Source organism: Leguminivora glycinivorella, chromosome 2, assembly GCF_023078275.1.
Source record: "Leguminivora glycinivorella isolate SPB_JAAS2020 chromosome 2, LegGlyc_1.1, whole genome shotgun sequence".
Lineage (NCBI taxonomy): Eukaryota > Metazoa > Arthropoda > Insecta > Lepidoptera > Tortricidae > Leguminivora > Leguminivora glycinivorella.
Genome location: NC_062972.1, coordinates 25,754,735 through 25,781,419, shown reverse-complemented (window position 1 = coordinate 25,781,419; position 26,685 = coordinate 25,754,735). Strand labels below are relative to the sequence as shown.

The 26,685-nt window shown below is 36.8% G+C and overlaps 2 protein-coding genes across 2 annotated transcripts; both read left to right on the top strand.

Moving 5' to 3' along the window:
* Positions 1-8,783: 8,783 nt before the first annotated feature.
* On the top strand, positions 8,784-24,685 carry LOC125242301 (uncharacterized MFS-type transporter C09D4.1-like). Its single transcript, XM_048151068.1, has 7 exons — positions 8,784-9,278; positions 9,786-9,971; positions 16,799-16,979; positions 17,427-17,638; positions 18,681-18,898; positions 19,881-20,228; positions 24,567-24,685. The coding sequence occupies exons 1-6, from the start codon at positions 8,955-8,957 to the stop codon at positions 20,176-20,178; spliced, it is 1,419 nt and encodes a 472-aa protein (XP_048007025.1). The 5' UTR covers positions 8,784-8,954; the 3' UTR covers positions 20,179-20,228; positions 24,567-24,685.
* LOC125239106 (uncharacterized protein K02A2.6-like) lies at positions 20,868-24,367 on the top strand. Its single transcript, XM_048146600.1, has 2 exons — positions 20,868-20,989; positions 21,589-24,367. The coding sequence occupies exons 1-2, from the start codon at positions 20,868-20,870 to the stop codon at positions 24,365-24,367; spliced, it is 2,901 nt and encodes a 966-aa protein (XP_048002557.1).
* Positions 24,686-26,685: the final 2,000 nt, after the last annotated feature.

Genomic DNA, 26,685 nt, shown 5'->3' with positions numbered 1-26,685 from the left:
GAGATTGTGAATCTAAACAGCGATCTCAGCGTTAGGTGTATTTCAGCATCGGAAACTTAAATAAATCTTACAGAAATATTAGTAGATTACTTTATGGTACAAAACAAGTCAATAATTCGTATGTACAAAATAATAAAGAACATACTTAAATATATTTTTAGATGACAGTTTTTTTCTTGTTTCATGTATTTTTTTAATTGACTACCGGTCTGACTCAGTCGGTAGTGACCCTGCCTGCTAAGCCTCGGTCCTGGGTTCGAATCCCGGTAAGGGCATTTATTTGTGTTATGAGCACAGACATTTGTTCCTGAGTCATGGATGTTTTCTACGTATACAAGCATGTATTCATCTATTTAAGTATGTATATCGTCACTTAGCACCCATAGTACAAAATTTGCTTAGTTTGGGGCTTAAGTTGATCTGTGTAAGGTGTCCCCAATATTTATTTATATTTATTTATTCATATTATTTGTTTATAATTATTCCGATTTTTTTCAACTTTATGGAAGCTTAACTTACATTATTTTTTGCTTTAATTCGTAAATATTCTACTAAATGTCTTAAAATAATAATTATGTTTGAAAATTTGAACCACTTTCATAAATCGTACATCCATTTATTACGTGAATATATTTCAAAGTCGGGGTGAAATATGATAATTCGTAGTTTCAGAGAGCAGAGAGATAGCAGAAACTTTAAAATGATCCGTGCGTTCTCGACTGCAAAGTGAGAGCGGATAAGATACCAAATTAACTGCTAACTGTTACTTAAGCCAGTTATGTTTCTACCATCCGGTTGGTTGCTGAAATTTGACTCGCAGTTGATATAGAAGTACAGAATGACAGAACAAAGTGTCTTATTATTGAACAAATCAAATTATTTCATGGATTCTTTTTTATTGACATTTTAAGTATTCTGACTACTTAAGTGGGTTAAAGGCGCCTAGACTTAGAGTAGCATACATCTATAATCTATATTACAAAACTAAATTGAGACGGTTACCGTGATTTGTTAGATGATTATCACAAAAGCATATTTTTATAGTAGCGAATTTTCACATCGAATTCTATCATGATCGCAAATTTATGTTTGTTTTTGTGCTGTGTTGCTGATTATCTGAGTGATCTAGTGGTCCAGGACATGGAATGGATAACCAGTAAGGAATGACTTACGTTAGAGAGGATCGGGCTCGGGTCTAAGCATCCAGCGTTTCTATTTGTATTGATTCATTTGGTCAAAAGTCATTTGTAAATTGAAATTGAAGCATTAGAAGCTCCTGCGTAATCCGGACCCAGTATAAGGTGAGTAATCATTACTAACCAGTATGAACTTCGACACACATTAAATTACCAGTCCATTTTACCCGCACGATTTTAGTTACATGGCTGATTTTGCGTGCAGCTGCAGTCATGCGATTCAAAACGGAATGGTACCTTAATTTTTTTTTTATTACCGTCGAATCTCATTTACGGACGGTGTAAATTGAGTAAAAGTTAGCACCTCAAACGAGAGACCTTCAAGAGGTTCCTAACCTACTGTGACTGATTCGCTATTCAGTTTACGTTTCATTCAGCCGAGTTAAAGTTTAATTGGTCGTTCTTCACTAATGGCTGGGAAACAGAATTTTGTCCAACTTTCCATATCGCTTTCAAAGGTTGAATTGAATAAACGTAATTGCTATAGTTTTGTTTATTATAAAAAAATAATAAACACCTAATCTAAAGGAGGATGTTGGTGTGATTTTCCATGAATTAAGTCATTATCTTTTTGCCTGCCTGACCTCATTTTTTAATTAGGAAAATAAACTATATAATTTAATCTCAAAGGAACGCTGTCGTTTTAAAATATAATGTATATTTTGTGAAACAATTCCCCAAATCTTCGTCAGTCAACAAGTCAAGCTGTGCTTGAGTTTTAAAACTTCCACGTTTCCGTTTTCTTTCCGGAAATAAAATATTCTTTATTGCTTTAAATTACTCTTAATTTCTAAAGACAAAGTTGGAATCTTTTTGTTTGTATTTGTTTTTTTGTAGATTTTCCTTCATAAAAATATGAAATAAGTACCTATAATATGGCAAGTAATAAAAATATATGATAATGAAAAATAACCCGTAGAAACTGTTTTGATATGGCCAAGAATTTCATTTGATGTGTGTTTCTTAAACATTCAATCCTTAATAGTAATATGATATTCATAATAAATCAGTGGAATGTTCAGCTCCGTCGATAGAGTGCAGAATCGTTACAAACTTTGACTAGTTATTAACAGGCTACTTTGTCAACGTCAGCCTGTTACAGTTTTTATAGCTAAATGAAATAATAATAGCGTTGAATGTACCTATTACATTCAAATATTCATTCGGAACATAATTATATCCGAAGCCACATAATAAACAAGCGGCAGGCAATTAATTTGCTTAATCAATACATGTAATAATATTGTAGATACTCGTTAGTACAAAGTTTCAGATACATCTAGCTAGTCGTTTCAAAACTCGTATATTGAGAAAATAACTTTCTACGGACTTTAAATATAAAAAAAACATTTGCCAATAAAACAGATACGAACTATCAAATACCATTCGCACGTCTCTCGCGCAAGTTCTATTCGAATTATTCGATTGGCGCTCGATGCATAATAATAATCGGTATGCGATTATATGAATTCCTCGCGATGGGCTATCCGATTCGATTCTTCATCTTGGACCTTTTTTTGTACGTGTCTGGAATGTGAATAAATGGACGCATCAAAGATGAGAGGTTTTCTCATGTATTTATGTAATGCTGATTTAATATTCTGCTAAGGAATAGTCGTTAGGTACTCGCATTAACGAGTTCAACAGTGCACAGTGTTTACAGTTTCTGTCAAGCTGAGTCAGTTGGATATTTACATATTGTCGTCACTTTCCTACAGGTGCGACTAAGGTCAATCACTGGACTCATTGGCCAGTTTATGATAAAAAAAAATTAAAGAGCGTAAACGATTGGTTTCTTGTCTACACAGCCAGTTTAATTCTCACTGGAGAAAATATTAATATCCTAAAATTACCTCAAATTTCTTGGGAATTAAAGCTCTCTAGCTTTTAATTAAACAGAACAGGAATTTCACATTAGATACTAGAAATATATGCAGCCTTATTCGTATAGGATGAATTGGGGTAATTTCGAAAGTCACATAAAAATCAATATTTCCATCGTATCAAGATTCCTCTTTCGAAATTACCCCAGCATTTCTGTGCTTCAAAATTTCCCCAATGTAACCTATTAACATTTCTCATAACCAGGCGTTATTTCTAGCAATGAACATTAGTACACTGAAAGTTAGTAGTTCATGTGCTCTGCCTACCCCTTTATGGGATACAGGCTTGATTATATGTATGTATGTATGTATGTATGTATGTATGTATGTATGTATGTATGTATGTAATCACAAATATTCATTCGGAACATGTATGTATGTATTTCTAGCTATTTCGATGCAACATGGTTGAAATAAAGTAGTTTATACAACCATTTTCTATGTAGATGATCAGTTCAGGTTCATATCTGTTATTAATCCTAATCAACTATTCCAGCTACATCCGGACATACATTATCTTTTAACGCAACAATGCTGCAACGAAATCGCTACAAATTTTACGATGTCTGCTCATAACTAAACTAAACTTGTTAATATAGGTAAGTCTCAAAATGTCGCTCAGACGCAAATATCTAATGTAAGTTTGCGACGTTTGACCCTCGAAAGTAACGTTAATTAATTCTGTTAGGGCGGAATTGAGCAAAACAAGGTAGTTTCGCAAAAGGGACGAAAGATCCTACATTTGTTAATGCCTCTACGATACAACCTTCCCTTTTAACTCTAGTTTTAGTTCTAATTTCGGATGAACACGGGTTTTGGGAGCCTGTTAGTGGTTAAGGTAACATTGATTAAAACAACAAAAACAAAGTAGACAATATATACCTATCTTTAGAATACTAGTTAGGCAAAATTAAATGGACTGCTGATTTTAAATATGGAGGCATTTTGATACAATATTCGTGTGTAATGTTATTATATATAAAGGTAAAAGACATTTATTCTTGTCATTCCCAACACGTAGGTACATGTACAAGCAACAAGAAAACAAAAAACAAAGAACAGAGCATTAAGTGCGCATCACGAAATGGACCCAACTCAGCATATTGCTAGCTGAAAGCCAGCGCTGGTCTTCCGTAGGGCCCATTCGGTGATGCCACGACAGATAACACACACAGGACAATAAAGCGAAGAGATCGAAAAAAACCATACCATATTAACTATAAATCCCCATTTGCCAGAATCCATTATGTACAGTTGAAGACTGAATAAAAAAAACCGGCCAAGTGCGAGTCGGACTCGCGCACCGAGGGTTCCGTACAAACCTGCAAGGTTTACAAAGTTCGTTCATTACGACAATCGAGTCATAATATATATTTTGTAATGTAACTAAAAATTTAAGGTTTTCGGAATTTTTCCTTTATGTGTGCTAAAAAACGTTGCTTCATGCCAAATTTCAAGATTCTAGGTCGACTGGAAGTACCCTTTAGGTTTTGATTCCCTTGCGAGTACTTGCGAGTTTCAAAATATGCAGCTTAAATTGCTGTTTCTTTTGATTGCGTTGACATAGAAGTTTGATTTTGTTACAGCTTAAAGGTATTATAGACCTGAGTATTTGGTATGAATTTCAATTTAATACCTCTACGCGTTTATGAGGAAATGGGTAGTAAGGTTAAAATTATTAAAAAAAAATATATTATGTGATGTAACTAAAAATTTATGGTTTTCGTAATTTTTCCTTTATCTATGCTATAAGACGTTGCTTCGTACCAAATTTCAAGATTCTGAGTTCACGGGAAGCACCCTGTAGGTTTTGATTCCCTTGCAAGTGTCGAAAATTTGCGGCATAAACGGCTGTATCTTTTGATTGCGTTGGCTTAGAAGTTTGATTTTTTCACAGCTTCAAGGGACAGTAGACCTGAGTAATTGATATAAATTTCAGCTTCATACCTCCACGCGTTCCTGAGAAAAAGGGTCTTGACAGACGGACGGACGGACAGACGGACAACAAAGTGATCCTATAAGGGTTCCGTTTTTTCCTTTTGAGATACGGAACCCTAAAAATACACGAAAATAATATTTCGGCAGTTAAATAATAATTTTTAAGAAAAAAAACCGCCGCCTTTGGGGTTCTGGTGAAAGCTACTTGTTGCGAATGTTGGATTATGTAGAAATGTGTAGGTATTTTTTTAAACTGCTTTTAATGCTCTAATTATTTGATGGCAACAAAAATCAATATACGTACCTATACCGTTAAGGTTTGAGAAGTTTCCTGAATTCCTCATGAATCCGATTATAAGAAATCGAAGCTTGACAAAATTTGACTAGAAAACTCAATATGCTTAACAAACATAACTAAATAAATGTTACTGTTCTTGCATGCTGTTCTTATAAAAATACCAAAGTCACTATAAGTGTGCCCTTCAGATTTGAGGAGTTCGGTTTTGACCATCATCAGCACTTCCACTGCACCAAAATGTCACTGTTCTGGACGTAAGCGCATGCTGTTCTTATAAAAATACCAAAGTCACTATAAGCGTGCCGTTCAGATTTGAGGAGTTCCGTTCTGACTATCATCAGGAGTTCCACTGCACCAAATGTCACTGTTCTGGACGTAAGGGCATGCTGTTCTTATAAAAATACCAAAGTCACTATAAGCGTGCCGTTCAGATTTGAAGAGTTCCGTTCTGACCATTATCAGCAGTTTCACTGCCCCAAATTTCACTGTTCCGTACGTAAATGCATGCTGTTACTTCAAAAACACAAAAATCACCATATGTATGCCTTTCAGATTTGAGGAGTTCCCTCGATTTCTCCAGGATCCCATCATCAGAACTGGGTTTTAAGAAAAATGGAACCAATCTGTATGCATATACTATCAACCAAAAAAATTTTTTCAGAATCGGTCCAGTAACAACGGAGATATCGAGGAACGAACATTAAAAAAAAAAAAAAAAACAGACGAATTGAGAACCCCTTCCTTTGAGATTTGAGGCGGCGGTTAAAAAGAAGGTTACATTAGACTCGATAGCGTTGAAACAAAAAGTTATTTCCAAAGGTACTTTATATTAACCTATAAAAAAGTTTTATCTAAGTACAATAAATATTTCATTTTCATTTTCATTTTCAATGCAACTCATACCAGTAACTAACATTAGGATTATCTAATATAAGTTAATAAAACCAAGTTTAGAATTTGTATGCATTTTTAATTCGTCTCTCTGTATTTCTATATTAGTAAGGATTGTTGTATGTTCCTTACTATTTACGAAGTGTCAATTGAAACAAGTCATGTCATTTTCTTATTAACACAAAATGATATAAGGCACCATGTATGCATACGCCAGGAAGCCAATTGTGTATAAACAATCTATGTTATCTCAATCTTGTTTTGATACGACCTTGGGTGATCTTTTTTTTATTCATACTACGTCGGTGGCAAACAAGCATACGACCCGTCTGATACCAAAAGCGGTCACCGTAATCTATGGACGCCTGCAACTCAAGGAGTGTCACATGCGCGTTGCCAACCCATTAAAAACTTGTACACTCCCTTTTGCTATGTTAACTACACAGCAAAAAGAGTGTACAAGTTCTAAGGAGGGCTCGGGTTGCCGACGACTCAAAGGACAATAACCGGAACAAATTCCGTAGGTCCTTCCGTCGCCAGCACACCGCACCCTCTTTGAACTCTTGCAGCCTTACTCACCGGCAGGAACACAATACTATGAGTAGGGTCTAGTGCTATTTGGCTGCGGTCTTTTGTAAGGCTTCCATCAGATCTGTGTACATGCGCCAAGTGCTGGTAGTATGTTGGTTTGCTAAAATATCGTCCAGCTCTTGCTGATTATGAATAGGTGTATATTTAATTGTACGTTTATGGGCTGGGTGAAGCAGAAAGGCGGAGGTACTTCCCCAGTTGGGCTCTGCTCTAGGTTCGAGCGAGATGATATCCCCTGTGCTGTGCCCTATCACACAAAGCGGAATTACATTCGCTATGCCCTACCTCCTACAGATCTTAGCTTATAAACACCAATTAGCGTTAATGACACACTGATTAGTGCTGACGACATTTAATCAGGAGTGTACACAACTACACACTAAATAAATAAATATAATTTGAATCGAAACCGAAGTTTGACAGCAGTTCAAGTTGGAATCGTGTTGAAGTTTTCTAATTATATTGGCATATGCCTGATGATGACACTCAGTGTTACTTTTTTGTTTCTTTTGAATTAAATTAAATTGATACGTCAAAATAAGGTAAAAAAAGAACAGTGCGTGGAGCCCCTCCGCGCGGAAGAAGTGAAACTTCATAACATAACCTCAAAAACATTTTGTCAAGTGACCATCACGTTTTTGCGTTTAGTTAAGTCTGTCTAAATATAAAACACACACATAACCAACCATTCCACCATTCAAAATCATTTTGGGCATTCTGTTCTGTCACTAAGTGAATAAGTGAATGAATGGAATGAGTGTGTCGCGTTGAGCGAATGTTACGCGCACTGACAGAATGTTACGCGCTGAGTGAGCGGCATTTCACGCAATGTAACAATGACTGAGTGTTACGCGCTGTCAGTTGGAAGTCGCATTAGAAGTTTCACTTCAAAAAGTATCAATTGATTTACATATACAGAATCGGCCTCCATTTCAATTCTCCTTCCATGCGTCAATGTGTAAAGTACAAAATTGTCGACATCCTTTGCGTCGCTAGTTTTGCTAACAGTGTGTGACCGGGTACTCTTGTCTGCAAGTCCTAATACGTTTGAGTATAAAGTCTATCAATTTTATTGAGATAGAAAATAATAAAGAATAAGTTTACATTTTTACTAAAACTATAAGCAAAAAGTTGAAAAGAAAAATATATTAATTTAATAAATAACCGCGTACAAGCAATACAAGGTACGGTACGTTATATTCATACAGTAACAAACAGTAATTTAATGCCACGTCATTAAGATTCAGGACAAATCTTTATTACATTAAACAACATAAAATTGTTGTCGTTTGAACCAACGTTCTGTTATATTATATCGCAGGCTCAGTTAATGTATCAAATTTAATGTTCACCAAACAAGGCACTTATTCTAATAAATTTTACGTCAGAATCAGAAGTGATAAAACACCTCGTGAGGATAAAATATTGCGAAAGGCTTAGGAGACTTATTCCTTAGAGAAACAACAAACATAAGTGCTTATCAAACAAGATAATAGACAGTCAGTGTTAAGGAAAAACATTAAACTGACAGCTTATTTATATTATTTGATTTAATTTAAGACGCGTTAAAATGTAGCTTTCCGTATTTTGCAAAACTTTGGTTGTGTTTTATTTATCGCCATTTGTACCAAACTCTTTTAATAATTAATAATTTATCTTTTCAATTTCGTACCTTCAAGGCTTAAACACGGTCCTCGATAAAAAAGCTCTCTATTAGGTTATACATAATATCCCCATTATACTTACAATGTTAAAGTGGCACTTGATGTATGTGGCTGGAAAAAAACATCTATACAAACGTTTTTATTTGCTAAATGACTATGCTATGACTGTATATGCACCGTAATAAAAATGAGTAGTCTATCTTTATGTGTTGAATAGTGCTCAAGTTTATAACTGATATTACACCTACTAGATAAGATATACGTAGTATTTAAATATGATCACTTTATCTGCAACAGTCTTATTCGTTTCTCCTTAGTTTGCATCAACCCAACCGTTTACTCTGACTCCGTTTCAAATTCTGATTTATTTTCAGATACTTAAGTACTTCTATATTTCTGCTGGTGTCCAAGAAAAAGCTTATGGAGTCTTCTACAGAATATCGTCTTACAAAAACTCTTCATAGTTTACGAGGTTACAAATTTGGAAGAGGCAATGGAAAGCGAAAATCAATTTTTAAACGGGAAAGAGGAATTGAGAGTGGATGAACATGACACACCAAAACCGAGTGAAAATGACCAGTTTGAAAAGCAGAAAGAGGTGGCACTAAAAGTCTATCCCCAGAGATGGTACATGCTAGCGTTATACGTGTTGTACATGGTATGCAATTCGTCGCAATGGCTTCAGTACTCTATTATACCGAACGCCGTGACAAAATTTTATGGAGTCAGTAATTGGCATGTCAATTTGACCTCGCTTGTGATGATGGGGTGTTACTTGCCGTTGGCGCTGCCCGCGGCAAGCTTTATGGACCGGATTGTAAGTGGCTTTTGTTCGATTTTAACATTGTAAACCGAAAGATTTATGGACTTTTCTTTATACATACTTGTTGTTTATTTTTCAACTAAAGTGTTGATATCAACAGAATACTTAATAAAATACTAATTAATAATGACAGCATGTGTAAATAGTAGTATTTTTACTTCAAATATCAAACATTTTACTTTTGCGTTAATACACTTTATACATTAAATTATTACTGTTGGCGATACTATAAATATGTCACTGTTGTAAAGAAAGATTTCTTTTTGTTTTTGATTTATCCTTTGGTTGGCTTCGCATCTTTAAACCTCATAAATATATTTCGTCAATAAGCAAATGTCCAATATTTGATTCAACTTACCTATATGAAAAAAATGCAAATAAATCTGGAACATTCTTCTTTATTGACATTACTTGTAACAAATATTGGTAACGTGATGTGAAAACATAGGTTTACATTTCTAAACAAATACACATTTTCAACAATGTCAACAATTCTTCTAGAGTCTCCGTTGGACGGCAATTCTCGGCTCATCAGGCACTGCTCTCGGCTCCTGCATCAAGTTGTTTTCTGCTAGTCCTGGCAGTTTCTATGTCACTCTGGCCGGCCAGACTGTGGTCGCCGTCGCCCAAGTCTTGATGCTGAGCGTGCCACAGAAGTTATCGAGTATTTGGTTCGGAGAGCGCGAGGTAAGTCAATGGTATACCTACAATATTTAAATAGTTTCATTTTGTCCCCATGATACACGAACCACAGTTAGTGCAACCAAGGTAAATCGTCTGAGTTAAGATAAAAGTAATAAAAAAATTTAGTTCCTAATTATGTCATTTACCTATAACAAAAAATATTTTTTTTATACTACGTCGGTGGCAAAAAAGCATAAGGTCCGCCTGATGAAAAGCGGTCACCGTAGCCTATGGACGCCTGCAACACAAAGAGTGTCACATGCGCGTTGCCAATTAGAAACTTGTGCTTCCTTTTGCTGTGTTATTTCGGTTTTATTAACCAAAAAATAACACATATCGAGGAACCAAATTAAAGCATAAAAAATGTCCTACCACTTAGTCATGTTTTTTCTCTTAACGTGGAGGTGCCTTGTATAATGAATTTATAATGGTTACCCTTGTTATGTTATGGTGGAGAAAATGTATTTTCTGCAAATATAGGTTGCCTTTTATTCTCCGGGGATATTTTTGCGAATGAAAAATTGGTTCATTTTTTTGAAACCGCGTTCACGTGACATGGATCAATTTCAATCACGGAAACGGATCGTGAATTTTGTTTACCACAAATGAAACTGATTCAGTTCTATTCGGTTCTCGGCGTCATTGTTTTGTTTGATATTTATGCTTGTTGTTTCGGTTATTAATGAGCATTGTTCAGCGAAACGCATAACTATATTTTTTTTGAGAAATGATTACATTTTCGCTGATTTATACATAATAATTGGTATTAGTTTTATCTCTTCCCACGTCACGCTATTAATTAGGTACAAGTCATTAAGTAATTATAAACTTGAAACACCTACCTACTATTTTCATAAAAGTTATAAAATTATAAGATTATTCTTGTAAACAACTAGATATACGTATTGTTTACAAGAATAACTTATAATTTATTCTTGTAAACATAAAAATAATGTACTTAAACAATTTCCAGGTGAATCATTATTTTTATGTAACGGACGTCTATATATACTTATGGCTCATGGGCTAGTTACAATTTACATTTTACGAATTTTGGGAGTGAAAATCTGTATGGTGTCAGAATTTTTCACCTTGATTTTTTTACATGATTATGTTAGTCAATTGCTTGGACTCTGCTATATATTTTGAAATATAATGTATCAATGAAATTAGCAGTTTTATATTAATTATGAACATGTATTGAAAAAGCGTCGTTGGTATATTGCATCATTTACTAGTACTTTCCTAGAAATTCATGCTGAGTACATAAATAAGTTTCATCCGCTCTCAAATGTACTACTCGTATGCAACAGTTGCACAATAAACTAGTTCCTTCAGCTGCAATTGAGTTCGCAACGGGAACTATGCACCAGTTCCTGTAATCAATTGGGAAAGTAATTTTCACCGCCATTAGCTGCACAATTATCGCTCTGGGACAACTGATCGACTCGAGACGTTTTAAGTGCTGGTTGAGGGCTGGCGATTGGCTATCGATAGTTTTTTGTGAGTTATCGATAGTTTATGTGCGAGTTATCGAGAACTAATCGGCTCGTTAATTAATTGGAAAGTACCGTTTGGTTTATTTAGTGTTCCTTGATTGTACAGTTCTAGGCATAATTTTTAGTAGGTTATTTTCAAAATACGTATAATAAGCGCACTTCATTTTACGAGATGGCGCTATGTTAGTGAAAATAATAAATAAATAAAGATCTTAATAAATATATAAATATTAAAATCACAAATAATATTCTTACCTATTTAATTATTTCTCACTTTATTCTCGTATTTTGATTACCTAAGCGCAGAGTCTATAGATCAACAGTTTACAGAAAAAGCCAAATACACTTATTTTATTATCTCCGGATTCTAAATAACGTTGACTTTCTCGTACCTGTTTTCCTCCCCATTTACTTACTAAATAGATTATCAGCAGTGATCGGTTTTTTGGATTCACCCTCGCGGGATATCAAGTAGAAAAGTTAATATTGATACGACGAAATTATCTCTAAGGAACTTTTTACTCTTACATGGCAACCAGTTGAGATAAAAACTTCGATTATGAAATCGCATGTTAGTAAGGCCTATTACGTTATGTACTATTTTTAGTTTCTATGTTTATTTCAAGTTTATAATGTTAATGTTGTTGCTTTATATTTTTGGTTGAGTAATAGAGCTCAGCGAGGGTGCGGTGTGCTGATGACGGGAGGACTTACGGAACTAACTTGTTCCGTCTATTGTCCTTTGAGTCGTCGGCAACCCGAACCCTCCTAGGAGCTTGTACACTCCTTTTTGCTGTGTTAAGTACACAGCAAAAGGGAGTGTACAAGTTTCTAATGGGGTGGCAACGCGCATGTGACACTGTTTGAGTTGCAGGCGTCCATAGGTTACGGTGACCGCTTTACATCAGGCGGGCCGTATGCTTGTTTGCCACCGACGTAGTATAAAAAAAAAAACCATTTGGCATTGTGGACATTGTACATATTTTTTTGCCTTTTCTAACAACATTAAGCCCGGATTCCCGGGGCATATCCATACTAGCTAACATAATGATTGAGGTCGTTCACCCCATGTCGAATCCAAAAAACCGATCACTGATTATCAGAGATGTTAGACCTACTATCTTCTACTTTGGAATTCCCTACCTCATGACATATTAAGACGTGCTGTCTCCTAACTCTTTCAAGAGACTACTTAAACTCCATTTTTATCTCTTCCATAATATTTTTGTCTGATTACTCCTTTTAAATACCTGCTACTGTTATATGTGTATTTATTTATATATTTTTTATTCATATATTTTTGCATATAGTTGTTTATCTGCATGTATGTATGTTTATGTATTTTATATTTTTAGTCTGTATTGTGCGGTAAGTTTATTTCTTCGAATTTGCTGACACCTACTGACATACCTAATGTACATTTATCAATTTCCGCTACCTTAAGGTTGTCTGAAATAAATCGCTCTTTAGCGATAAGACCGCCTGTTGTTTACCTTTGTTCGTGTTGTTTCCTTGTTTTATATTGTTGTATTTTATCAAGGTGTGCAATAAAAAGTATTTGTATTGTATTGTATTGTATAAAATTATTGCAATATCGATATTCACACTATCGACAAAATCATACACGTCACTTCACCGTCTCGATTATCGACCTTAATCAAAGATGCAAGGGAATAGTCCAATTGACGGCTGCCGATGTAACACCATTAACGCCAATGCGTTCAAGAATGTTCCTACAATGGCACTGCGTTTGCAGTTACTGCGGTAGGTATTCAATTTAAAAGTGGAAAATGTCTGCCTTGGGTGAGAGAGGTGAGACTTGAACTCACGGCCTCTGGATGAGTTCAAGTCTCTGGTTTCCACTTTTAAATTTAATACCGCATTTAACTCATGGCCTCTCATCGGTATTGTCAAATATTACATACTTTATATTAATCTCATACGATGCCGGTCGAGCATTTTCTACAAAAAGATTTGGCCCGTGGTGTAATGTACCTAATGCAAATACTAGCGCTAAACGTTCGCAGACAGTTACTTTTAAAAGCTCATATAAACGAAGCTCGAAACGTTCATCTCAGAAAATTCATACTATACCCGTATGTCAAAAACATATACAACTCCGTATAGACAGATAAAGTGTAAGAATAAAACGTACCTCAGTACCATCAGAGAGGATCGAGTATTATAGAGAGATACTGTCGAAGTAAAATGTGTAATGACAGTGCATTGCTTACCATCTCTTGACACAGGCTTAAAACTTTTGAACCTCAGTTTGGACAATTTGGCCCATATTCTTAATTTCTTAGCTTGATATGTTTTAAAATGTCAAATATTAATATTCGCGCCGTCTAGCTGAGCGTACCCCAAAGGTGTAATGTCATCTAGGCCACCGTACCTTTTTCTGTATGATACTGAGGTACGTTTTTTTCTTAGACTTTATCTGTCTATATGGAGTTATATAGGTCTTTGGTACCATACAGAAAAAGGTACGGTAGCCTGGATGGCATTACACCTTTGGGGTACGCTCAGCTAGATGGCGCTAATATTAATATTTGACATTTTAAAATATATCAATATGGGCCAAATTGTCAAAACGGAGGTTCAAAAGTTTTAAGCCTGTGTCAAGAGATGGCAGTCTATGCACTGTAATTACACATTTTATTTCGACAGTGACTCTCTATAATACTCGATCCTCTTTGCCGTATGTAAAGTCATTAACTGTCATCGTAACCATGTTTACAGTACACTGCTGCTGAGAAAAAAAATGGTTTGGGTTGAAAATTAAGAACATTTTCTAAATACCTCTCAATTAATGATAACACAAATGAATTCTTAGAGTCTGATGTGATGTATCGCCCGTAAGGATTACACACTATAAGCTCTTAGAACTACATAGAACGGGGTAGGTATCGCATGAGTTTACATGTTTGCGGCGGCACGACCAAAGGCTTACAATGCCAATCGCCGGCCGACTATTCACTGACGTTTATTTGGATTGCATAGGTATAGGGTACCTAGTAGATTGGTTTCATTTCGATGTATTCTCTTTGAAACTAGTCGACGCAAAAACGACGGGGTGTTATAAGTTTGACGTGTCTGTCTGTTTGTCTGTATGTCTGTCTGTCTGTCTGTCTGTCTGTATGTCTGTTTCTGTCTGTCTGCTGTTTGTCTGTTTGTCTGTCTGTCTGTGTCTGTGTGTGTGTCTGTCTGTGGCATCGTAGCTCCCGAATGGATGAACCGATTTAGATTTAGTTTTTTTTTAATTGAAAGCTGAGTTAGTCGGGAGTGTTCTTAGCCATATTTCATGAAAATCGGTCCACTATGTCGCGGTCGGGGGTTTTTTCCAAAATTAAATTTTTTTTAGGTTTTATACATGGAAATACAAAAACAGATTACAGACAATAACAATTGCATGTCAAATAATTACATTGTTATTCTCTATTAAATTATTATTACTTTTGATATAAAGATTTATGTTGACATTACAGTTCATTGTTCGTAGGTAGATATATTGCCCCTTTTGATGCTCCTATTCATAACAATTTTAAAGAAAATTAATTTAGATTTGCCAAGTTCATAATTTCAGTCCAGGTTTTTTGAACACTCCTGTTTTAATGACTGCAGATTTAAAGATGACAAATGTCACTCAATTTTATTAATATTAATTTCATTTGCACAAAACAACAAATCAAAACAATATCTTACGACTTTGGTGCAAATAGGACTAGTTGAGAAACCTTATTTTTATTATCTAATGCAGATAAATCCTCCTACTACATAAGCCATAATTCTGAATTGTGCATTATTAGCAGAGATCGGCGGGGGTGAGCTCTGCTATTTTCCTACTAAATATGACGTCAAACATGTCAAATTAAGTATGAAAATAGCTCAACCCCGCCACACCTCGGACACTGGCGATCAAATATGAAAGAGGCGCGTTCCTAGCACACAGTCTAACGCGTATTATGCTTGTATGAGTGAAATATGACCGGTAGACTGTTCGCGTGTTTGACAGGCGGTAACTGTGAGGTAACCGAGAGGGGGTGGGCGGCACTTTCAGTGGGGAGCGGGAGTGGCCATACTGTACGATAGTACTCTTCATAATACTGTGACCCCGCCGACGACGTCTGATTATTAGGTTACTCGATAATTCAGCTTTAATTAACAGTTTACGATTCAAAACCTCCCCAACAACATTCTAAAAAATTTATAGCGGTTTCCAGATCTGAACTATTAAATCTCTTCGACCATTTCCCATAAGGCAGACCACTAAAGAAGGATTATTGGATTGGAACACCCAAATGCTTCTGAAGATCTAAAATGCAAATTTTCAAACGTGCAACGTATTTTGCTCACATTCATAAATAACTCGTTATTTATTTGAGGGAAAAAATTATGTTTTTTGGATAATTTTCTCTGCAACTCTAACTTGACAGGCGATATAAATTGCGTTACTGTAATAAATGTCATGACAGTCATTGAAGCATTATTTTAACGAAAAAATAAACGGTAGAAGTATTAGGTTTACATTATAAGTGAATTATTTTTACATAACTGAGAGTTGTATTCAATTACTTATACAAATAGGTGCTTTTAGAAATTCTACTCAATCCCAATTTATATAAAAATAAAAATTGGGATTTTCATGATTATTAGTTCTACTTTCCACCACACTTAGCAAAATAATACAAATAACGATATGTCATCGCACTGGTACGATATACAACAGTACGTATTAAGTAACTAAAATGTAGTTCAAATTTACTCTTATTATCATACATCGGGGTTTTGGGAGCGGGAATGAATTCGTGTATTTGTAACTCTGTTTATAGTAATATGAATTACTGAAATACATATTTAACTATATAACATGATGCCAACGGCCACTTTTCATCATCGCACCGCTCGCCATGGACAGGGCGCTCATCCACACACCTTACAACCTAAATGGTCGCGCACCGTACGGTTTCAGAGGAATTTCCTCCCACGAACGCTCCGGCTGTGGAATGAGCTCCCTGTCGAGGTATTCCCGATGAACTACAGTATGGAGTCCTTCAAAAAAGGAGTATACAAGTTTCTAATGGGTCGGCAACGCGCACGTGACACCCCTTGAGTTGCGGGCGTCCATAGGTTGCGGTGACCGCTTTCCATCAGGCGGGCCGTATACCTGTTTGCCACCGACGTGGTATATAAAAAAAAACTATGTAACTGGCTCCAAATGTACCTAGAAATGTTAAAGTAATGTTTATCTTTTATCGTTTTCACCATTTTTGGGCTAGTGTAAATCATTCCCGCTCCCAAAACCCTGATGTATGCTTATTATGTTTTCAGGTATCATCAGCCTGCAGTATAGGAGTTTTTGGATTCCAATTCGGTCTAGTTGTGGGATTTTTCTTGCCTCCAATATTAGTCTCAGACCATAATGACCCAAACGAGATTGGAGAAGATTTATTTAAAATGTTTATTTACTTCGCTGTTACATCCAGTTTAGTGGCAGTGCTAGTTATTTTCAGTAAGTTATTTATTTCATTTGCATATTGTATTAATACCTATTTATATATTAAAATTTATTTTTAACAGGATTTCCACGAACAACTTATGAGGTGTCAAAAAACTGAAATATCTGTTATATTTCTTAATATTTTTCTTATATTGGAAACAATCACTACCGGTCTGGCTCAGTCGGTAGTGACCCTGCCTGCTAAGCCGCGGTCCTGGGTTCGAATCCCGGTAAGGGCATTTCTTTGTGTGATGAGCACAGATATTTTTTCCTGAGTCATGGATATTTTCTATGTATATAAGTATGTATTTATCTATTTAAGTATGTATATCGTCGCTTAGCACCCATTGTACAAGCTTTGCTTAGTTTGGGGCTAAGTTGATCTGCGTAAGGTGTCCCGAATATTTATTTATTTTATTTCTTGAAAAGCGTTTTCTAAGTTACAATTGTATGTTTCAGCTTTCAAGGCTGAACCATCTTTACCGCCAACTTTAAGCCAAGCTAAAGCAAGATCGGCCACCAAAAGTAACTTAAAACTATACATGAGAACTCTTAAAAGAATCTTTTCTCAACGTAGTTTGCTAGCTCTTTTTATTACTACGGGCATCAATAATGGATGTTTTAATGGGCTCTCCACTTTGCTAAGCCAGATTTTTGTGAATTATTTTCCAGTAAGTTCGTTACTAGTTTTAGCTTTTATATACGATTGAATAAATAATGTACTTAAGTCAGGATTTTTTGGGGATTATTACTGGTTGAATTTCTTATGCGATCTATTTACGTTCCAACTCGAAATCCTCGAAACATTCGATTTGTTTTTGAATTTGGAACCTTTTGTTATTCAAATTTTTTTTTAAATATTGTACACGAGGTGCGAAGAGGATCGTTTGCATCATTTTTATGGAAACTGAAACCTTTTACCTCAAACCTAACCATTTTTGTAGCTTTTGGTATTAAATTTTAAGTAGCTAATAATGTAATTAACAGGTTTTCCTAATCCAATGTGTGGAATTAAAGAAATTGAGACTATACTAACACTTCCTTTCTTAGTATTTTTTATTTAAAGTAAGTTCAGAGTTGTCATAGGTAGATCCTGGCCCCGTAGCCGAATGGCATTTCTACGACGCGAAACGCCACCGAAACACCGCAGAAATGTAGCTGGCTCTGTCGCGCCAATACGCAAGAGCGATATAGATAGATAGCTGCGAAAGAGATATTATCGTGAGCGTTTCTGCATTCGGCTACGCACACTGATGTTAGAGCAATTTCATAATTTGGGTCCCCGATTAGCGTACGTTGTTAACAAAAATTAACTCGCTGTCAGTTTTGTGACGACAAATAATTAAGCATAAAATCTGTCTAAAAATTTACTTTTTCACATTCTGAATGTAGATTATCGCTTAAAGTTTAGGAAATTAACACAAAGACAGCATTTTTATTGAAATTTCATACTTAATTGTTATCGTAACAAAACTGACAGTGAGTAAATTTTTGTTCACAACTTACGCTAATTGGGGGGTCTCAAATTCAGAAACTGGGGGCCGATTTTTGCTAAAATACCGGTTGAAAACGGTAAATTGCCTATTATTTTCAGTGACAATTTTCTGAATTCGAACGCCGTGAGACTCAAAAATCGGCCCCCTGCACGTTAACGCAATGGAGGCACGTTTTAAAACGGTTGCCACACAAGGTAAAGATATAATTTTATTTCAGGGCCAAGAAGAAACCGCTGGTAACATAGGCGTGACTATGATAGTTTTCGGTATGACGGCATCTGTGACATATGGTTTCATACTTGATAGAACCAAGAAATTCAAGTTTCTGCTTATTTTTATTTACTATATGTCTGCGGTTGCTATGGCAACGTTAACTATTCTATTGGTTTACTGTAAGGCGCTTTGGGCTATGTTCGCGGGAGCAGCTTTTGTTGGGTAAGGATTTACCTACCTACTGTATTTCCTTCAAGAAAAGTCACTCATGGCATTTCAGTAAGTCTCCATACAAGAACGACTACTAAGTGCGTTTTCACATTATTCAATCCAATATCGAATGTCAGAAGGATTTCAATAGTAAAAATCAAAATGTATGGGATATCGGTCCTACATCCGATATCGGATCGAATAATGTGATTATTTAACGTCCACCAAATTATCTCCTTCAAAACAATCACTCGTAACGAAATTTAAGATCCTGAATAACAATGACATTGTCTGTATCGGACCGTTTAGTTTTTTTGGCTAATTGTTACCAATTTTAAATACCACACTTTTTTTGCGCCATAATCAATAAGGCCGTTTTTGGAATTTTTTGATGGGCGTCTTTAAAAATGAGAATATAAAAAAAATCAAAACGGTCCACAACACAGATAAAAATAATGATAATCTGTGTTGAAAAAGTCAGCGCTCTATCTTCAAAAACCAGGGAGACGATAGTCCAGAGCGTTTGTATGGAGAATTGACCCCTCCTGTATCGTCATAAAGTTGAGTGTCATTGTCACTATTTCTTGGAAAATTTAATTCCAACAAGAATTACATTTTCATCAGAATCCAAGGGAAGTTTTAGTGCTCGGCAGCCCTATAATTTCATGTTTTGTTTTGATTTGAACGGTTTTGTTTTGAACGGGCCTTTGCTTTGACATTTAATTTACAGAATATTATTGTCTGTTACGCATTTTAGTACAAACTTACAGGACAAAAATATTTGCCCTTGCTAGGACTTCAACTAAATAATTTCCATTTTTTTTCTTAGCCTATGTGAGTGTCCTACTGCTGGGCAAAGGCCTTTCCCCTGGTTTTCCATGACTCCCGATTCTCCATTTCCTCCGGCCAGTTTTTCAGAAAAGCATCAAAATTGTCCCGACATCAGGCCTTTGCCTACCCCGCCATTTCCATAAAATTTTAATTTATTTTTCAGAACATTTCTCTGTGGATTCACAGCCGTGAGCTTCGACGTGGCAACGGAACTGACGTACCCTGAGTCAGAACTTATTGTCGGAACTATAATGAACATGATGTCTCTACTCTTCACGTTTGCGACAACCCTAACATTTGGGTACATTAATGAGACCCTTGGTTACTTCTGGGGTAACGTCGGTTTTGTGGTAACCCTAGTGTTAGGAGCTACATGTACGTTACCAATAAAATTTATACATAAAAGAACGATAGCTCAGAAAATGAAACTGACTGAAGAAAATTGTGAATTGATTTGCTGACGTTTTCTCTGCTTACATTTTGTGCACAATTCTACTACTATGTACATATAATATTGTGGTATACTGACTCCTTATTAATATTGATTTTAGTTCTGTTAGCACATTTGACGTCTTGTCAACTTCTCTTCAGTTTGGGATATCATAATAAAATGATTATTATACAAATTAATTAGTTTATTTCATTGGCGACGAGGAATATTTACTTCGCAAAAATGTCCATCGGGAGTATAAAAGAGTTCAATCTACAAGATGGGAACTGGAATTTCTATACGGAAAGATTGGAAATGTATTTTGCGGCTGCCTACGCTTATTTCCGTGATGGGAGAAGATGCAACCGAAACCATCCATTATGGCTGAAAGGTACAAATTTAGACAGCGGCGGCAAATGACAACTGAAACAGTCGCTTGTTATGTTGCGGAACTTAAGCGCCTGTCGAAATACTGTGATTTCGGAAAGTCTTTAGAAGAGAATCTCAGAGATCAATTTGTTTGCGGCGTTAGCAGCGATGTGATTCGCCAAAGGCTGTTTGCGGAGGAAACCTTGACATATGAGACAGCGGTAAGGCTTGCCAAGTCAATGGAATCCGCGGAGCGAGATGCGGCATCAGTAGAGCGAACGGGAATTGTTCACACTCAGGCTGGTAATATTACACCTGAGCTAAACAAGCTAAATATACGAGGAAAGCGTAATGGAGAGGCAGGGCGACAAGAGGCAGCTTGTTCGACACGTGCTGAAGGAAATATGCAATTTCAAGCAGATTCGCCTAACGGTCTACCATGCACTGTGTGTGGTTGGCGCAACCACACTGCGGTAAAATGTAAATATCGACAACACACTTGTAGTAAGTGCAAAAATGTCGGGCATCTTCGTAGGATGTGTCCGCTGGCTGATATTTCTTGCAGGAGAGACCCGTTATCGACGAATAGTCACAGGAAGACAAGAGGTGTCAATTTTGTCGGGAGTAACGATGTGGACGACACGGACTACTCAAGCTGTGATGATGATTTTATTAATTATTTGTCGCTGAGCAAGTATCCACCGGTTAGTTTACCTTTGATTGTTAATGATAAGGTTATTAGTATGGAGGTTGACACAGGTGCCCCCATAGCGTGTATATCAAAGGAAACGTATGACGCTATGTTTGCTGACGTGCCGTTAAAACCGTATAGTCAAGGGTTTAATTGTTATAATAAGACAAAAATTCAACATGTCGGGGTATTGAAACCGAATGTTAAATATGGGGGAATTTCCAAGAATTTGGAATTATTTGTAATGGATAAAGGGACTACATCTCTGCTCGGTAGGCATTGGCTTACTGAATTAAAAATACCTACTATGTGTAAACATGCGAGTTGTGTTAATAATATCGCTACGGATGTGTCATTAAATGTTGATGTATTACTTGACAGGTATAAGGAGATTTTTGATGGTGGCTTGGGACGGTTCAATGGTGGAGAGATACAGTTGCGATTGCGTGACGGAGCGGTTCCTATTTACTGTCGCGCTCGTCCTCTTCCGTACGCGCTGCTGCGGCGAGTGGATAATGAGTTAGACTCAATGCTGCGCGATGGAATCATAGAGCCGGTTGATAGCTCGGACTGGGCTACGCCTTTGGTACCCGTAAGTAAATCTGACGGAGGTTTGAGGCTCTGCGCGGACTATAAGATAACTTTAAATCCGGTCTTGCTGGTTGACAGATATCCATTGCCGCGCGTTGAGGATTTACTTGTGACCTTAAATGGCTCGCAGTATTTCAGTAAGATCGACTTGTCTCAGGCTTACAATCAGTTAGTACTCGACGAAACATCTAGAGACTTAACTGTTATTAACACGCACAGGGGTTTGTTTAGGTATAACCGTTTAGTATTTGGATTGGCATCTAGTGCCGGGATATTTCAAAGAACTATGACTAACTTATTAAAAGGAGTGCATCCGTCCGTCGGAATTTTTCAAGATGATGTTATTATAGGCGGCAGTTCTAAGGAAGAACACCTTAAGGCTTTAGATGCGGTACTTAAGCGATTGCATGAGAGTGGTTTAAAGGTTAAGAAAAGCAAGTGCGTATTTCTAGTGAGCCAGGTAAATTATCTTGGGTATGTTGTATCTAAAGACGGTATTGCGACTGATCCGGCTAAGATTGAGGCAATGTTAAAGGTGCCTACTCCTAAAAATGTCACAGAGTTACGATCCTTTTTAGGGATGGTCAACTTTTATGGGAAATTTGTTAAAAATATGAGTTCGATATTGAGTCCCATGCATGATTTACTAAAAAAAGGAGCTGCTTGGAATTGGTCACATGAATGTGAAAAGGCCTTTATGACCATTAAGCGGCGTTTATCTGGATCGAAGGTTTTAGCGCACTATGATCAGGATAAGGCTTTAATTTTGACATGTGATGCTAGTTCACGTGGCGTCGCTGGTGTGCTGACACAACCTAGTGTGCAGGGCGAGCGCCCCATAGCTTATGCATCACGATCGCTAAGTGAAGCTGAAAAAAAATATTCGCAAATCGATAAGGAGGCCTTGGCTATTATTTACTGTTTAAAGAAATTTAACCAGTACTTATACGGGCGACATTTTACTTTAAGGACCGATCACAAGCCATTGGTGAGTCTGTTTGGGCCTAAGACTGGTGTTCCTGCGATGGCTGCAAGCCGAATGCAAAGATGGGCATTGATATTGTCGGCATTCTCTTATGACATAGAGTATATCAATACTAAGGAAAACTTGGCTGACGGCTTGTCAAGGCTACCGATCGAAGGCGATGTAGGAATGGAACCATCTATTCCAGAACATACATATTTACATTATGTCCAAGATGCTTTGGCTATCGATAGTGAAGTCATCAAACGTGAAACCGCTAGGGATCCGGTGTTGAGTCGAATTTTATCTTATATTGATGACGGTTGGCCTGATTCGAATGATGTAAGAAACTTGCAGCCTTTCTTTAATAGGAAGAAAGAGTTATATTCTGAGCGTGGATGTGTTATGTGGGGCCATAGGGTGATCGTTCCTAACTCTTGCAAGCAAGCGGTATTGGAGATGTTACATGAGCCTCATATGGGTATCGTCAAAACTAAATCTATGGCTCGGAGTTATGTGTGGTGGCCTGGCATGGATGAAGAGATCGAGGCTAAATGCAAAACTTGCGAGGTTTGTGCGATGGAGCAGGACTCACCTAGAGGCCATGTACCTTGCCCTTGGCCTTATCCTAGCAGTTCATGGACGCGGATTCATGTAGATTTTATGGGTCCGGTTAATGGAAAGCTTTATTTGATCATGGTTGATTCCACTTCTAAGTGGTTGGAAGTATTCCAAGTATCGAGTACCTCAGCTGCTCACACAATAGAAAAACTGGCCGAGGTGTTTTCTCGTTTTGGTTTTCCTAAGCAACTTGTGTCAGACAACGGCCCTCCTTTCACTAGTAAGGAGTTTAGTGAATATTTGAAGGGAAACCATATCCAACACGTGTTTTCAGCTCCTTATCATCCATCTTCAAATGGCGCAGCTGAGAATGCAGTTAAGACGGTTAAAAGGGTGGTAAAAAAAGCTATTAGGCAAAACATAGACACTAAGATGTCAATACAGACCTTCCTATTACATTATAGGAACACCCCTCATTGTACTACGGGTGAAAGCCCAGCTCAGTGTCTCATGGGCCGAAAGTTGCGGACGGGTCTTGACGTTCTTAAACCCGATAGGCAGGTTAAAGTGTGGGGCTCACAGATGAAGATGGCGGAACAGGCCGGTGGCTCCCAGAGATCAGTTGACGTCGGTGACTCTGTGTGGATCAGGCGGTATAACTCAAAGGACAAGTGGATGCCTGGCGTAGTGTCTGCACGATTAGGGAACACTGATTATGCAGTGACAACCAATACCGGTGAAGTAGCTCACAGGCATGTCGATCAAATGAGACCAAAAGGATTGAAATTGTTATCATGTCCGTTGTCAGGGCCAGAACCTCCGTTTGTAAATACGCAGCCGTTGCCTTTACCAGCTTCGCCTGATGTTTCATTGTCGGGTGACATCGTAGCAGAGGTCCCAGCTCAGCCGGTTGTAGGGTCTGCGCCAGTACCTCCTCAGGGGGATAGTGTAAGAGGTGGGAGTAGTACAAATGTGAATTCATCTCCTGTGTTGAACCGCCCCATGCCACGTTGTACTAGGAATAAAAATCCTGTATACAGGTAATTTATATTATGATTTATATTATTTAGACATTATTAGAGTGTTATTGTTTCGTTGTTTTAGTGGGGAGGATTGTGGTATACTGACTCCTTATTAATATTGATTTTAGTTCTGTTAGCACATTTGACGTCTTGTCAACTTCTCTTCAGTTTGGGATATCATAATAAAATGATTATTATACAAATTAATTAGTTTATTTCAAATATAATGTATCGTATCGTATATAGATACAGTACAACATAAATAAAATCAGAATAAATTAAACATTGTTGTTTTGGAAACAAAATACCTTTGGATACAATATCACAAAGCGGGTGTAAGTTCTTTGATATTCAGGCGTTATTATCCCCGTGTTATTAAGATATTTTATTTATTTATCGTATGGCGATACAATACACACATAATATTATTTACATTTAAACTTAAAATTTAGAAGTCTGCAGGTACAAACACGCAGTTTGTGTCAGGTTTTTAAAATCCTCAGCTGGTCCATTGTATCTGATAACAGGGCACTCAAATACCATGTGATTAATGGTCTGCTTTGGATCTCCACACTCGCATGCCGGCGACTCGCTCCAGCCCCATTAAGATATTTGTACGTAATACCTACCTATTCATAATAATATTTTTCTTCTCGTCGACTGTAATCTGTCAATTAGGACACCACAGACTAAACTATAAGTGCAAACTTTTCAGTGTTGGATACTCTATGGCAGTTCCGACTCAACTATAATAATATATGTAATCTCATTATAGTTGACTTTAAGTTAACTGTAATAATTTCAAAAATAGAACATCATACAATTTCTATACTAATTTGCGATACCTGGCAAATTTTTCTGCATCTGAAATACATTATTTTTATTTGTCGCGTTATCGGCCAATCAGAGACGGTTATTACAAACAATTGGTTTCTAGGTAATTCGATGTTGATACAAAGGTGAACGACGCTATTAACATTAATTTTAACTTGCATGAATGATGATATTTCCGTCCATTGATGATGAAAATGATGACTCGTAGAAAAAGTATTGTATACAATAGTGATATAACTAAGCTTTTCACTCTCGTACCGTACTATTAGGCCACTCAGCAAGCTTCGTGGCCTAAACATGGTACTCTACTGAAAAGCTTTGTATTATATCACGATTTTATAAAATACTATTTCTCTATTAACAGCTAGATTAAACTGCATTTTTTGTAAGTCTAAGTAATTTTAATAACGACAGAAATTGTTTTGATATTATGTGTTTTGATATCTGAGTACCACAACACAAACGTTCTTGAGTTTACCGCGCCACTCAGTCAATCTGTGTATGAAAGTCGTCTAATACTCGTATTTATGTATTAATAATAATAATAATTAGCCACTCTCAAGTGTTGCTCTGTTGTCGCACCGTGCGTGCGGCCGTTTTGCAGGGCCCACTCAATGAGTTGGCGAGTCACCGCCTGCCTTTTACAATTGTGAGACTAATTGTCACGGCAGGTGTCCGATAGTCTCCTCCCATAGCCCTTTAACCAGTTCATCCAACTTTCAAAACAATAACCCATGACCTTAGCTCCCATCGCAGCACAAAAGTGCTGCACTGCAATAGTCTTTGCACCTGGCGGGGACCATCTCCGATTGTATGATATTGTGCGCTCGGGGATGGTATCCGCCACGTGTATCCCTTGCCTTTAGATTAAAATGTCTAAAAGGGCCTCTGTGCTGTTGGCTTCGGCCCCACACATGCCTCCCAAAGGTCCGGGACCCCATGGTCCCGAGATATGGAAAAGACAAGCAAATAATAATAATAATAAATTCTTTATTCAAATATAACACAACTAACAGTTACATTACAGGTAGATAGGTATCAACAACAGTCCGATTTAATAAATAAATAGTAAAACTAATTAGTTGTAGGTTGTATGAAGTATTATTTACATATTTATTGATTCACTTAATATCAAAAGCAGAATATGTTTTTGCAGAACAAAATAGAAGGACAAACGCTTGCCAATACTCAAATAGTTATTCTACGCCAATGCACAATATCGAGGAAAATCAAACTTTTTACAGGCACTAAAACACGTCTCGCTATCTTGTCCTTAAAAGAACATTTGAAATGTATCAAGGCGACATCGATCGAGCCGGTTTTTTTCTAATGACTAACATTACGAGTTTACATCGTAACAGGAACAGAATATTCACTTTTTTAAATGGGAAAATATTTTTCATCACAGAAGTGGTTAAAGGCTCTCTTGATACTTAAAACCGAATTTTGACAAAGTTTAACTTACCATAACACAGTAACAACCGACCGTTCTGACTCAGTCTGATG

What these genes read in the sequence shown, in the direction of transcription:
- LOC125242301 (XM_048151068.1), top strand. Translation starts at nt 8,955, where the DNA reads ATGGAAAGCGAAAATCAATTTTTAAACGGGAAAGAGGAATTGAGAGTG. An exon ending in TTTGGTTCGGAGAGCGCGAG is followed by an intron (nt 9,972 to 16,798) that starts GTAAGTCAATGG and finishes TTATGTTTTCAG; the next exon opens with GTATCATCAGCCTGCAGTAT. An exon ending in TTTTTGTGAATTATTTTCCA is followed by an intron (nt 17,639 to 18,680) that starts GTAAGTTCGTTA and finishes ATTTTATTTCAG; the next exon opens with GGCCAAGAAGAAACCGCTGG.
- LOC125239106 (XM_048146600.1), top strand. Translation starts at nt 20,868, where the DNA reads ATGGAGAGGCAGGGCGACAAGAGGCAGCTTGTTCGACACGTGCTGAAG. An exon ending in GTTGGCGCAACCACACTGCG is followed by an intron (nt 20,990 to 21,588) that starts GTAAAATGTAAA and finishes ATTACTTGACAG; the next exon opens with GTATAAGGAGATTTTTGATG.